Source organism: Pistacia vera, unplaced genomic scaffold (assembly GCF_008641045.1).
Source record: "Pistacia vera cultivar Batoury unplaced genomic scaffold, PisVer_v2 Contig1031, whole genome shotgun sequence".
Taxonomy (NCBI): Eukaryota; Viridiplantae; Streptophyta; class Magnoliopsida; order Sapindales; family Anacardiaceae; genus Pistacia; species Pistacia vera.
The window spans coordinates 65,997-80,670 of NW_022195063.1; the positions used below are offsets into that span (position 1 = coordinate 65,997).

General features: G+C 35.4%; 1 protein-coding gene and 1 non-coding gene across 5 annotated transcripts; both read left to right on the forward strand.

The window, feature by feature from the left end:
• Window positions 1–7,694: 7,694 nt before the first annotated feature.
• Window positions 7,695–7,801, forward strand: LOC116124143. Its single transcript, XR_004127173.1, has one exon. It is a non-coding gene; the product is annotated as a small nucleolar RNA R71 (small nucleolar RNA).
• Window positions 7,802–11,649: 3,848 nt separating this feature from the next.
• LOC116124075 lies at window positions 11,650–14,674 on the forward strand. Of its 4 annotated transcripts, none has more exons than XR_004127156.1 (3): window positions 11,650–11,773; window positions 13,123–13,799; window positions 14,637–14,674. XR_004127156.1 is itself a non-coding variant. In XM_031409793.1 (3 exons), exons 1-3 carry the CDS (start codon window positions 11,704–11,706, stop codon window positions 13,579–13,581), a joined length of 288 nt encoding a protein of 95 aa, XP_031265653.1. In that variant the 5' UTR covers window positions 11,650–11,703; the 3' UTR covers window positions 13,582–14,229. The 4 variants fall into 4 exon arrangements, 3 of the variants coding, with proteins under 3 accessions (XP_031265653.1, XP_031265660.1, XP_031265646.1); XM_031409793.1 differs by lacking the exon at window positions 14,637–14,674 and having other exon boundaries at window positions 13,123–13,296; window positions 13,538–14,229; XM_031409800.1 differs by lacking the exon at window positions 14,637–14,674 and having other exon boundaries at window positions 13,123–13,296; window positions 13,545–14,229.

Consider the following 14,674-nt stretch of genomic DNA (forward strand, 5'->3'; position numbering starts at 1 on the left):
TCTCTGTTAATCGAAGATAGTCTTTAACCAATCAACCTATAACTAAGACAACAAGAGACATAATAGATTATACCTAGGTTGTTGAGGGACTTTTTATGTGTTTTGCCTAGCCTTGTAGGTTTAGGAAATCTAGGAGTGAGAAGAAGAATTGTGTGTCAATCTTGAGTTGAGTCGAAGTTGTAGGGCAACACCTTTAATATTTGTGTCCTCGTTAACAATTAATTTCTTAGGGTATTAGTTGATTAAAAATCGCCAATTTTATTTTAGTGACTCAATTATACATTGGATTGATAGTAATTGCTCCTTGTGGATTTGACCCTACTTACCACTAACTATGGTACTTAGGTTTAATTTTGTTGTCGTGACAACCGGCTCGACAAAATTTTGGTGCCATGGTCGGGAAGCAACGTGCTTTTGATCTTGCGTGTTTTTGAGTTGTGATTTGTTCTTTTTACTTAAGTTTTCTGCATTTTTTTAATTTAATTTTAGTTTATTTCATTTTCATTTTAGTTTCAATCGAATAGATTCATTCGTGTTTGTTTTGTTTTTGCAGGAAGATTGCAATTGGGGAAACGCTACAGCATGTCGTGTGAAGTGAAGTTTTAACGTGAACTGATTATGAAATTCTTTCATATTTTCAGGTTTAATTCTTTTTATTTTTGGTTAATCATTTGTGTGGTTGATTGCATGTTTTCAGAATGAGTTTAGTAATTGTGAGTGTTGCCTATTATGGTTGCATATTGTGTTTTTATTCAAAGGATTCAATTTTTGTTTTAGCACTTAATTATTTTTGTGTGATTGGTAGTTTTAGTTATTTGATTATGCCTTATTTGTTGTCTGAATTAATTGGTTAGAATCTTATTGAATCTTTATTTTGTTCAATTTTGTTTTGTGTGCTTATTGAAGTTGCTTTATAGTATTTGCATATAGTATATTAGTTTTAATTTTCTTTATTTGTGTATTTTGAATTTTAATTCCTAGGAATTGTTGTTAGTTGTTTTTCTTTTAATTTTTGTTGTGGTTGTTTTAAAGCCTCATGTGTGCTTGATTGATGAATGCAAACTAGACGGTCGTGTCACGAAGAGTTATTAATTACCCTTGAACCTAGAAATACAACGTACTTGTAAGAGGAATAGAAAACAGGCATGTAGGATGTTAGTGTATGCCCTAGGAACCAATCGTGTCGTCGGTTCCAAGACATTATGTTTTGTATATATATGTTAATGTATATATTTTGTATATACATTTTTATCTTATCAATAGAAGAAATTGTTCTTATTTCACATATAGTTTATTGCTTCATTTATATATATGTATTACATGTGAAATGTCCGGATGATACAAATCTTTAGAAGATCAAAATCATCAAAGTATTCCCTACATATGTAATATTAATTGGACAATAATATTACATAGTAGGCATGTTGAATGCCTCCGTATAATATCATGTGATGGTATTAGTGTGGGTGATTATAAAAGTTATATCACTAGGGCATTAGCATGGATAAGCGGTTAGTGAACTGTTTATCGAATATGGCCATTTATGATGAATCAAATAGACATTTAAAATATAGTCAATGATTCATCATAAGATCGTACTAGTGTATTATTAATCCTTAGACCTGAGATATCACGGTTGGATTCTGCATAAACGTATATGGTTCATATGGTGTATAAACACGAGGCTAATCATGTCATGTGTTAATAAGCCGATTTGGTCATGTGTTGTTTATGTGTAAGGACAAGTGATAGTGAAGATGGGATCCATTGACTTAGTATAGATTGACATCAAGTTTCTAGACAAATGTCAAGATACATTGGAAAAAGGAAATCTCTAGCCGGAGTATATAAAATGTTACCTGAAAAGTTGTTTCAAGGTGACATGTTCCATATGTATTGATTGTCAATTTGATATAAAATTAAGATAAGGATTTTGACATACCATTAATCCATTCTTAATTAGGATTAGACAACAGAAGGATTTGATTATATAGCACGTATGATTACAAAAGAGTTCGTTGGAGTATATCTTCATTGTGACTTAGGGGATTGCTAGATGCCTACCATAATCGGTGGGAATTTTGTTCATAAAGAGTTATGACAAAACATATTGGAATAGACTATGATATTGGGCCCACGACTAAGCCACAGTGAACTTGAGAGGTTACACATAAAAACTAAGGAGAATAGAGAAATAACCAAAGAGAATTGATTATCCAAGGTTGGCTAGCACCTACGAAGGGTAATAAAGTTATTTATATTATTATCATTGACTTAGATTCAATGGAGAGTTGTACTAGTTATTATGAATAATTTAAGAGTTAAATTGCTAATTTGAATTAAATGGAATTCCAATTCATAATTAATTATTTTCTTTATATTAAATTGAATTTAACAATGGGTTGTAATTGTAAACATATGGAAAATTTAAGGGTTAAATTGTTTTGTAAACAATTTAAGAGTTAAATTGTTAATTATGATTAAATGTTAATCCAATGTTATTATTTAAAGAAGTTTAACAGCTTCATAATAATTATGGAATTATTTACAACTCCAAAACAATTATTGAATTGTTTACAAGGCTACATATATAAAGAAAATGATATATCAATCTTGAGATAGAGATCAAAAATTTCTAAGAACCCCAAATATCTCTCTTGGCCTAATTCTTCTTTTACCTTAGTGTGGATACTCTTTTGTTTAATTTCTCTTGAAATTAAAAGTCTCCAAGGTTGCTAAGGACTTAAGGTAACAAGTTATACCTTACTTGTTTTCAATTTGATTGAATTTTTTTTGCAAAATAAGAATATACATGTTATAGTATCACATGCATCATTCTCCATGCATTCCATCTTTCATAGGATGGGTGATAACCACGCACTGAAACATATGCCCCTTAATGAGCATTTCATTCCCACAGCCTAAACATCAACCTCTTGCATCCGTATTCCAAACATTCAAGCCCAACATTATGTGATTAAGACTAGCGTTATCCAATTGTTGCCATTATATTACAGGAATTTAAATGAGAAACCGTATAAATACTTAGATGAATTTTTAGAGTTTCCTCCACTGTTCGACTTCCAAATGTAAATGAGGATATTGTGCACTTAATCTCATTCCCATTCTCACTGAAGGATTGAGCCAAACAATGGCTCAATTCCTTGGCACTAGGGTCCATTACCTCTTGGGCCCAAATGCAACAAGAATTCCTAAAAAAAGTATTTTCCCATAGGTAAAACCAATAGCATAAGATGAGCCATCACTAGTTTCACTCAGTTAGATTATGAGGAATTTTATGAGAGTTGGGAACGTTTAAAGGAAATGCTTAGGAAGTGCCTCCATCATGCAGTCCCTAGGTGGTAACTAGTGCATAGTTTTTATGATGGACTAACCAAGAAGCATAGGAATATGGTAAACACCTCTTGTGGAGGAACATTTATGCACAAGGACAAAGATAAGTTATGACAACTCTTCGAGACCTTAACTGGAAACTCCATGCACCACATGTTTGCATCTAGAATGTTTGTCTCAAGGCAACCATCCAAAAAAAATGGTGTGTACGAGATGTCATGCTTAGATGACATTATTTCCAAGCTAGAGTCGTTGGCCCATTGGTTTGACAAGTTTGTATCTATACAAGGGCAGACCTCTACGCAATCATCTCAGAGTCGGGCAAACTAAGATGCCTTTGTTTTACAGTCTAGTCTTGACCATCCTACCAAGGAATCTGCACCTGACCCTTTTAAGGAGCAAGTGTAAGTGGCACAAGGCTTCTAAAGACGAAACGATCCGTACTCAAATACTTACAATCTGGGATCGTAAAACCACCCTAATTTTTCATGGAAGCAACAATCACCTCCCAATGCCCCAAACAATACGCCATATAGGAATTATTTTTCCCATCAACAAGGAAATTATAGGGAGCAACCTTCAATCCAACCACCCATCCAATCTAGGATCCCACCCCCCATCCAGCAACCCATTCCAATGCTCGGTTCACTAGAATCGATGATGGCCTAAATGCTCCAAACCGTGTAGGAGCAAAAAGCTGACATGAACTCTAGGTTACAAAACTTAAAGCAAAATACCCAACTAGTAGATTCCCATTCCTAATCGATCAGTAAGCTAGAGACCCAGATTGGTCAAATAGCCAAAGCAGGCAATTGGAGGGAACAAGGCCAATTGCCTAGTCAAGTCGTAGGTAACCTTAGTGGTGCTTCTCAATAGAAACGGTATTCTAAACAAGCTAAGGACATGATAACTCTTCAAAGCGGTCGAGAGCTAATTAGGCCTAAGAGGGAAGTAGAAGTCTAGGGTAAAGAAAAGGAAAGTCTAGGTAGAGACCAAGCAAAGAGAGTAAGAGTGAGCCACTTGTAAAGTTAGGGAGAAGGAACCGTCTCCTACATCGTACATACCGAGAACACCTTTCCCTCAATGCTTAGAGCTCTAAAAAATTATCATTGCTAGGAAAATGCTAAGATGAAGGAAATTGTTTAGTTGTTTAAACAGGTGCAAATTAACATTCCACTCTTAGATGTCATTTAGTAAGTACCTGCTTATGTATGCCAGATTCCTTAAAGACTTGTGCACACAAAAGAGGTGACTTAAGTCTCATACGCCTAAGACTGTACATTTACTGAAGAATGTAAGTGCCATTGTCTCAAACCGTGTTCCCCCAAAGTTGAAGGATTTTGGAGCTCTTATTATTTCATTTGTGATAGGTAATATCACTATTGATAGAGTACTCTTAGACTTAGGGCGAGCCTGAACTTACTAACCACTTTCGTGTATGAATAGTTTAACTTAGGTGAGCTCAAGTCTATTGAAATCATCCTGCAGTTAGCTGACCAATCGATCAAAATGCCTAGGGGCATGATTGAGGGCGTGTTAGTTAAGGTTGAAGAACTATATTTCTGGTGGATTTCCTTGTTCTAGACATGGAATATACTAGTAGTGGAAGCATGCCATGGATTATTTTAGGGAGACCTTTTCTTACAACGACCAATGCGTGTATTAACGTCGATTAGGAGAAATGGAAGTATCCTTTGGAAACAGAAAACTTAAGTTCAATGTGTTTAATGCGGGGTTAAGACCGGTGACTGAGGATGATGACGAGTGTTTCATGGCTGATGCTACTGATAGTTTAGTGGAGGCTCACACCCCACAGATGTTATATGATAATGCAATTTACACTCTTATGAATCCGTCTGTTGAGGAGATATGTAGCCTGAGTGTTGTGTCTGAGATTCAAGAAGTTAGTGCTTATTTAGATGGGTCAACCAATCTAGAACATAGACCCTAGACCATAAAGTACGAGCCTTTACCACCTCTATCTAAGACCACCAAGCCTAGGTCAATTGAGTCTCTTCCAATTTTAGAGTTTAAGGCCCTGCTTAAGACCGGCAAGTCTCTTTGAGTAGATTCATTGAGTTTTAGGTAATAAATACACACCAGACATCCTATGACTGTCCTTGTTGGGATGAGCTCATTGTTGTCACTCTTCACCATTGCAATTTCTCCCTTCTTTGACACTACTTGAACCAAACTTACCCATGAACTATCCGAGATAGGATATATTATTCTAACATCCAACATTTTTACAACTTCCTTTCTTACCACCTCTTTCATGGATGGATTCAATTGACACTGTGGCTACACTCTAGGCTTAAACATTTCCTCCATAAGTATCTCATGCATATGAAAAGGAGGACTAGTACCTTTAATGTCTGAAATGGTCTATCCAATTGTTGATTTGTGATCTCTTAGCACTCTAAGTAGTTTCTCTTCCTTTACATAATTCAAATTAGCATTAATAATAACAAGAAAAGAATTAGAGTCACCAAAATAAGCATACTTGAGATGAGAAGATAGTGGTTTGAGCTTAAGTTTTTAAGGGTCCTCTGACACTTTTTGCAACTTGTCTTCCTTTACACCAAATTTTTTAAATTATTTTTTTGAAGTGAAGTGATTGGTTGTAATGCCTCTAAGTATCTTGCACACACTCTCACCCTAGGATCATCATCCTCAGTATTCTATGACTTGGTTATGCATGCTTCAAGTGGTAGCTTAAGATTTTCTTCTCAAAAAGATTTAGTTACCAACTTTTCCATACCATCATTTTGAAAACACGAATCTACCTTGGATGGGAACTTCATAGCCTCAATGACATTGAAGGTCACTTTCTCATCTTGCACCCTCAAAATGAGCTTCCCTCATTGCACATCAATCAAAGTCATCCCCATTGCAAGGAAAAGTTTCCCTAATATAAGAATAATTTCCCTATCCTTTTCCATATCAAGCACTAGAAAGTCAGCAAAGAAAATGAACTTATCCACCTTGACCAAAACATCTTCCTCAATCCCTCTTAGATGCTTAATTGATCGATCTGCCAGTTGAAGAGAAATCATGGTAGGTTTCCCTTCTCTTATGCCAAGTTTCCTAAAAACATAGAAAGACATTAAAGTAATACTTGCACGTAAATCACATAAAACTTTGTCAAAATGAATATTTCAAATGGAGCAAGGCATCATAAAACTCCTTATATCCTTAAATTTTGGAGGTAGCTTCTTTTGTAGTATTACACTATACTCATTCGTAAGCATAACCATTTCGTTCTCTTCCAATTTCCTTCTATTGGATAAAATCTCCTTTAGGAACTTTACGTAGCTCGATATTTGTAGCAATACATCTATAAAAGGAAAGTTAATATACAATTTTTTTAAATACATCTAAGAATTTAGTATTTAAAAAATTGCTTATCTTGATTTTACTTTCTCAATCTCTAAAGGAATGGAATAGGCTGATCATATGGTGACAGAGCTACTAGAATCTCTGGATCTTTTTGCGTTTTTTTTCCACTTGTCTTTTCTTTCTTCGGCTCATCCTTAAGGGGTACAATAGTTGCCTCTTTCATCATTGTTTCCTTATGGTCCTCCACCATACTCTTTTTCTATGGCTGCTTTAAAATTGTCCGACTCAATGTTATAGCCTTGATATGCTCTCTTTGCTTGGCAAACAGGCTTGATATTCCTCCGAAAGTTGCTCTGACAATTGCCGCACTTGAGTCTCCAAATTCCAAATGGACACTTCTTGATTCCTAAAGTTGGTCTTTGACTCATTTATGAAATTTTCCATCTTTTGCATAAACTTTCCAAATATATCTTCCAAATTCATCTTTTTCTCTTGCGGTTGGTAAGTGGCCATCGGTTTTGGTACTTCTTGATTGCTCCAAGAGAAATTTGGATGATTTCTCCAACCTAGATTGTTTGTATTGGAATATGGGTTGTTGTAAGGCATTTGTGAACTTGTCATATAATTCACTTGCTCGCTTGTTGAAGAGGAGAAAGAGTTTCCAGTTTGACACTCCACACTTGTATGATTCCTTGCACAAAATTCACAAGTTAAAATAGGAGATTGAATGGCATTAACATTCATACCTCCCAACTGTTTTTGAAGTGATGCAATTTGAGCTAATAATGCGGTGAATCAGCAACTTCATGTAAACCCATTGCCTTCTTATGCATTTCTCAATCATTAGGTCTTTGATAATTACTACTAGCCAATCACCTCAAGTAGTTCATAAGCGTCTTCCAGTGTCTTGTTATTTAATGTTCCTCTACTGTCACATTAATCATAGTTACGTAGTGGAGAGCAACCCATTATAAAATGTTTGAACTTGCATCCAAACCAGTAAGTCATGATGTGGACACTTCCTTAACTACTTCTTATGCCTCTCCCAAGCTTTATATAATGATTCATTATCACCTCGCACAAAAGAGGTGATATCATTCCTCATCTTTGCAGATTTTGCTAGTGGAAAATATTTGGCAAGGAATTTTTGAGCTAATTCTTCCCATATAGTGATAGTTCCTACTAGTAATGACATAAGCCAACCCTTCACCTTGTCCCTTAATGAGAATAAAAAAAATCTCAATCGAATTGCATCATCCGTCACTCCATTATGCTTGAATGTGTTGCATATCTCTAAAAAGTTAGCTACATGCAAATTTGGATCTTCATATGAATTTCCATCGAATTGAACCTATTGTTGGATCATTTGAATGATAGCCGGCTTGATCTCAAAAGTGTTTACTTGAATTGATGGTCATCTAATGCCAGTACTACAGCCTTCAACCGTTGGTACAACATACTCTTTCAATGCTCTATTTCTAGTTGCTACTGCATTTGCTTCTTCCCTAGGTGGATCCATTGTCGTGTTTTGCCTTTCTCTTGCTTGTTTCTTTTCCTTGTCAATGCGTCTCAAAGTCCCCTTGATTTCTAGGTCAATTGGAACTAGATCAAGACTCCTCGATCTCCACATGCACTACAAGAGAAATCCAAATCAAATCTGAAAGAAAAATTAACACTTAACAATAAAAATAAAAACACCTTCAATTAAGTATTTCAACTAGATGGTATCAATATTAATAAAACTAAAATTTCCTTTACAACAGTGCCAAAAACTTGATGCATGAAACTTGGCAAATGCACTAAATCGATCAAGTAATATAATGATAAATAGAGTGTCGATCCCACGAGGAAAGTTTACTTATTAACTACTGAACTCCCTAGTTTTAACCCTAATTGATAACCGAAATTGTGAATGATTGGATACTAACAAAAGTAAAAATTCAGAAATTAACACAATAAAAACAGAAAATCGATTATCAGTGAAATCCAAAAGTCTGAACTGATTCAATAAGCATAAAACACTAGAGTATCTGACTTCACCTTGTTAACCCGATACAACTTATAAATCCTATTAATCTTCATGATTAATGACCGAATTCCCTAAATTGTTCAATACTCCTTCTTAGGTGATATTGCCCCACCCTTTCCTATTAACCTTTCTAACCAATAATGAAGTTTATAATTCTAGGTTCATTAAGCTCTAGGGAATTCTGCCCTAGGTCACACTGATTGCGTTTATTTATCTCTACTTTTTGCTCAATCTATGATATTACTAGAAGCTAACATCATGAATCACTTCTCAGTCTCATTATAAACAACATGTCTAATTGAATAGTGATCAAGCATCCAACTGCATTAAGAGAAATAATAAACACTTAATCAAAGAAAAATAGAATATAAATTAAAATGAATCAATAAAGTTTCATTTTTGTAATTAGGCCACATCTTTGCCCTGGCAAAATAAAATTAGTTCATAATGTAACAAATAATAAAAACAATCATATCCATAAACATCTTGAAGAAAGAAAACCAAATAAAGAATCTCCTCCTTGTATGTGCTTGATCTTCAAATCCAAGAACTATTATTCATCTCCAAGAAGTTAGGAACCCCCAAAATATCCCTTTTTTTCTTCAATTTATAGTCCTCTTGCATGTAAGACACGAAACCCTAGTCCCCAAGGAGCCCCAATCCAACTAATCTTCTTATTAAATTTTCCTGTGTTACGCTCGCCACGACATTGAATAATTGCAAGATTTCCCGAGCATGCTCCGCTATGGCATTCTTGTCCTTCAATTTTTCTAGAAACCTCATGGCCGCAGCATTTAGATTTTCCTACTGTGGCATTGACTATGCATGCTTCAATCAGCTTTCCGTATTTTGCCTGAAACTTCACGTCAAGTTTTCACCATTTTCCCAACAGAATTAGGTCAAGTCCAAAAAAAGAAAGTTGTAGCTCTACTTCTTAGATTTCTATAGCTGTTGGATTTAGGTCATTCCTAGTTGTAAAGCTCGAGTTATGCTGGTTATTGTGAAACAGGTGCTGATAAAAAAGTATATCTGTAACTAGCATGAACAACTCCATAATTCAGCCCACATCCTTCTCTTATATTTAAAACTGGAATTCAGACCTACAAATAATAATCATTCCAATAAATAGCAAATCCATGCCACATAGAAGGAAAAATAACATAAATCCTACCAAAAATTAATGTAAAAAAGTGTCCAAAATTGGGATTATGAATTGTTTTCCTTTTAACCTAATCTCTCAATTAATATAAGAATTCATGATATTTAAAATTCAAAATACAAAGATTAACTCCCTTGCACTAAACAGGTTTTGCTTCCAACTCTTGTAAGAAAATTGGAATAAAACAAAATAAAGTGTTTGACTGTTTCAATCTATACATAAACTTTATTTTTTTCTTTCACTACTGTTATTTACAGAAAACAAGATGAAAATTGAAGAAATAAACCTTTTTTTTTTTTCTTTTTACAATTGCATATGAATTTTTTTTTATGAGACAATGGTTTTGAGTAACAATTTTAGTGGTATTTACTTCTATGAATTAATTGTGGAATTCTGAACTGAAATTATATAGTTTTATTTTATTTTTCAATTTTACCCTGGTTGAAAAAGAAGATATTGTTTAGTTTGTTGAAATTTTCAAAATATTTTGTAATCCCTTATTTTTGTTAGTATTAGAATACTCTTGATATTATACAATCTCTTAATTATATCAGTATATTGTGTATTCTGTAACTGAGATGATTAAGTGATTCAATGAATCCTACACTACCTATATAAAGACGGTAACTATATATTGAAAATTGGTGAACTGAAAATACAATTCTTCGAGTCAGGTTCTGATCTAAAAAAAAAATTGCTCATTGTCAAGCAGCCACGGGAAAAATACCGGCAAGTAAGTCATCCAGTCGTCATCCTGACAACACCAACATCATCCAACGGAAATCAAAGACCAAGCCCAGCCATTACCAACGTCAAAAAAAACCATCATCAATACATAAACCTCCAGCCGAAAAACAACCCAATCAGCAACCATATAACTCACACAACCAAGCCACCTTCAACCATTTTGCAAATTTACCGAAGCCAACAAGTTCCCTAAACAGCCATATTTTCAACTACCTTTCGTAACTTCTACCAAATCAAGAACCAACAGCCATATTTTCAACCACCAAAAATCCAGTCCCCAGTTGTTGCCAAGAAGCTGACACCAAACAACTCTAGAAAAAGTCTACCCATCAAATCCCGCCACTAAACAACTCAGATCACCCAATCAACACAAGCAAATCAAAACTCAACAACTCACATCACCACCATGTTTAGCCGCCGCAAACAAAAAAAAAATTCAAACAAATCTGCAACCATCAATCACCAACCCAGTAAATACCCAGAAATCTATCCCAATCAACCATCACCAAACCTGTCAATATCAATAACCATAATCACCCTCCGTCAAAACTGCCAAATCCAGTGAGAAGAAACCGACGAAATCCAACAAGAATACTTGTCGTCGATCTTTGTTTACGTGCCTATCTGCTCACCGTCAAGATGTCGTCGTCAGACAACGCGGATCGAATCTCGAAATCGCCAAAAAAACTGCTGCTGTCGTGACTGATCTACCACTGACGACTCCGATCTGCCACCGATTTTCTATTGTCGTCGACTCCTTTTGCATCAGAAACCCATTTTGTCCGGAGAAAAGAGTTTGTGTTTCAAACTCTCTCGTTCGTTTTTTTTTCTTTTTCATTTTATTTTGTTGTTTTTTGCTTCTTTAATCCTCGCTAAAGGAAGAGTCAAAGAAAGTCAAAAAAAAGTGTGAAAAAGTCAAAGTCAAAGTCAAAGAAAAAAAAGATGTGCAGGTAAATTCTATGCAAGAACCTGCTTCCAGATTTCGCTAAAGCTTCAGCTATGGTAGCTTAGAATGAGAGACAGCATCCATAGATGAAACTCAACAAGCCCAACAACAACAACAAGAATTCTATCGATGTTTTTGGGGAAAAGAAAGAAGATTCCAAACATGTCTTCATCATGTGTAGCCACTATTAGAAATGATGGTTAGTCTTTAAATATGTGTATATTTGTTTCTAATAGTATATGGATAATTTATTCTGGTGCTACTAGTCATATGACATTCGATTCTAGGTATGTTTCTAACCTTAAAACATCCCCACAAAAATTTGTTTCTTCTACCAATGGTGAGTCCACTCGAGTCATTGGGAAATGATCATTAACCCTAAAAAATACTTTACACTTAGATTCCATATTAGTTGTTCCATCTCTAAATTATAACTTGTTATCAATCTCCAAAATAACCAAAGATTTATCTTGTGTAGTGATTTTTTGGCCTAACTTTTGTGAGTTTAAAAGCATTCAAACAAAGTAGATGATTTGTTGTGGTGTTAGACAGGGGCAGTTGTATTACTTGGATTTAGAGTCACAAAGTTCTACCATGTTAAAGTAGGCTTTGATAGTAGATTACTCAAAAAGGGATAAACAGAAATCCGACATTTGATTATGGCATCGGTGCTTCGGACATGCTTCGTTTGGTTACTTAAAAAAACTTTTTCCAAGTTTGTTTGAAAAAAAAAAATGATATTAGTAACTTCTACTGTGACGTTTGTGAGCTATCAAAAAGCCATCGAATCCCATTTTCAACTACATTCAACAAAAGTCCAGTCCTTTTATGTTTATACATTGAGATGTTTAAGGGTCATCACAAGTTACTAGTTTAAGTGGATCTCATTGGTTTGTTACTTTTATTGATGACTACAAATATGACTTGGGTATGTCTAATGAAATCTAAAGGGCGGGTTAATTTGCTCTTTCAAAGATTTCACAAAATGGTTCGTACGTAGTATAATGCACAGGTTCAGGTCCTCTGAAGTGACAATGGAGAAGAATATCAAAGTTTGAATCTTCAATAGTACTTGGCAACACATGGTATCATTCATCAAACTACTTGTCCTATCACACCCCAACAAAATGGTGTTGTTGAGCGAAAAAATCGGCACTTATTAAAGGTCATTCGTGCCTCATTAATAGAAGCTCACATGTTGTTATCCTTTTAGGGATAAGCATTTACTTCTATAGCCTACCTAATCAATCGGGTACCCTCTAGTTCTATTAGGTTTGAGACACCTTTTCAGACTCTTGGTAAAGTAGTGAATGCTCCAACAATCGAACTTACCGCCTCACGTTTTTTGTTGTATCGCCTTTGTTCACCTCCATAAACATCAACGCAACAAATTGTCCTCTCATGCATTGAAATGTGTTTTCGTTGGGTATGATGTTCATCAAAAAGGGTATCGATGTTATCATCCTTCAACTCAACAAATGTTTGTGATGATGGATGTTGTTTTCCATGAAGAATTGATGTATTTTTCTTTCGAATCTTAACTTCAAGGGGAGTATTGTCAAGAAGAAATTCAAACTCTTGACTATGTTGTTCAAGATGTGGAAGACTATGAGTCACAAACTAGACCTGTTGTTCGACAAGAAGATGAAGTGGATGATGAAAATGTGAAGGTGGTATCAAACCCGTCCGTAGAAGCTTCTCAGTCCAAGTCTCTCATTCCTGGTATGTCACAATCATCATTTGTTGAGAATGTTCCTGATTTAGAGTCTGAAGCAATTGAGTCTGAACCAATTAGGAAACAGTTACCACCACGTAGTACTAGAGGGATTCCCAAACCAACATACGAACCACAACTATCTAGTAAGGTCAAATACCCCATGAGTCATTATGTGTCTAATCATTGTCTGTCAAAATCGAATATGACATTTGTGAATCAATTATTTACTGTATCTATTCCTAATAGTGTGCAGGAAGCCTTATCTGATCCAAAATGGAAAGCTGCTATGAACGAGGAAATGAAATCGTTACAAAAGAATGAGACTTGGGAACTTGTTGATCGTCCACCATGAAAGAAGACGGTTGGATGTCGATGGGTTTACACTGTGAAGTATAAAGCTGATTGTACAATTGAGAGATTCAAAGCCAAACTAGTAGCAAAGGGGTACACTCAAACCGAGGGGATAGACTATAAAGAGACATTTGCACCCATAGCTAAAATCAACACGGTACGTGTTTTATTATCTTTAGCTGCAAACCTTGATTGGCCATTACAACAATTTGATGTGAAGAATGCTTTCCTACATGGAGAATTGTCAGAAGAGATATATATGAATCCTCCGCTAGGGTGTATTTTACTAGAAAAACACAGCCAAAAGGTATATAAGTTAAAGAAATCTCTATATGGGTTGAAGCAATCTTCGAGGGCATGGTTTGGGACGTTTACAAAAGCTATGAAGTCTTTTGGCTACCATCAAAGTAATTCAGATCACACATTGTTTAAAAGAGAGTAGAGAAATTGAGTTTGAGCTACTCTAAGAATAGAGAGAAAGAGAAATTGAGCACTGGAGAACAAAAAGAAACTAGTGCTAGATAAGAGAATAGAGTAGATTGTGTGATAGGGAAACCGTGAGTAATGGGTAGAGTATTCCCGCATGTACGCCGTATTAAGAAAGCGGCATGAGTATCAAAAAGAAGTGGTGTAGCCCGTGAGAGTGCATGCGGATGAGGGCTATACCCGAGTTTACCCGAGAGAGAGATTATGTACTTACATGGCCAAGGGTTCCGAATCCATGCATAACCGAGTCCGATCGGCTAGAACGAGTATCAGTCACGTAGAGTGGGAGTGAATCCTAGCCGTGCCTCTGGTTAGATGGGGCCGTGACTTACTAAAGAGGGTTAGTAGAAAAGACTTACGAGAAAGAGAAATCAGAAAGAGTATAAAAGGGAGAGTAAACGAGACTTGTAAGGAAAGAATCAGAGAGAGAGTTACGAGGATAGATGAGTAGATGATTTACTTACTGAGCCTTAGTTGTGCTCACCCCGATGTTTTCTATGTTTTGTAGGATCTAGGTGAGGACACGGTCGGATGGGCGTCGTTAAG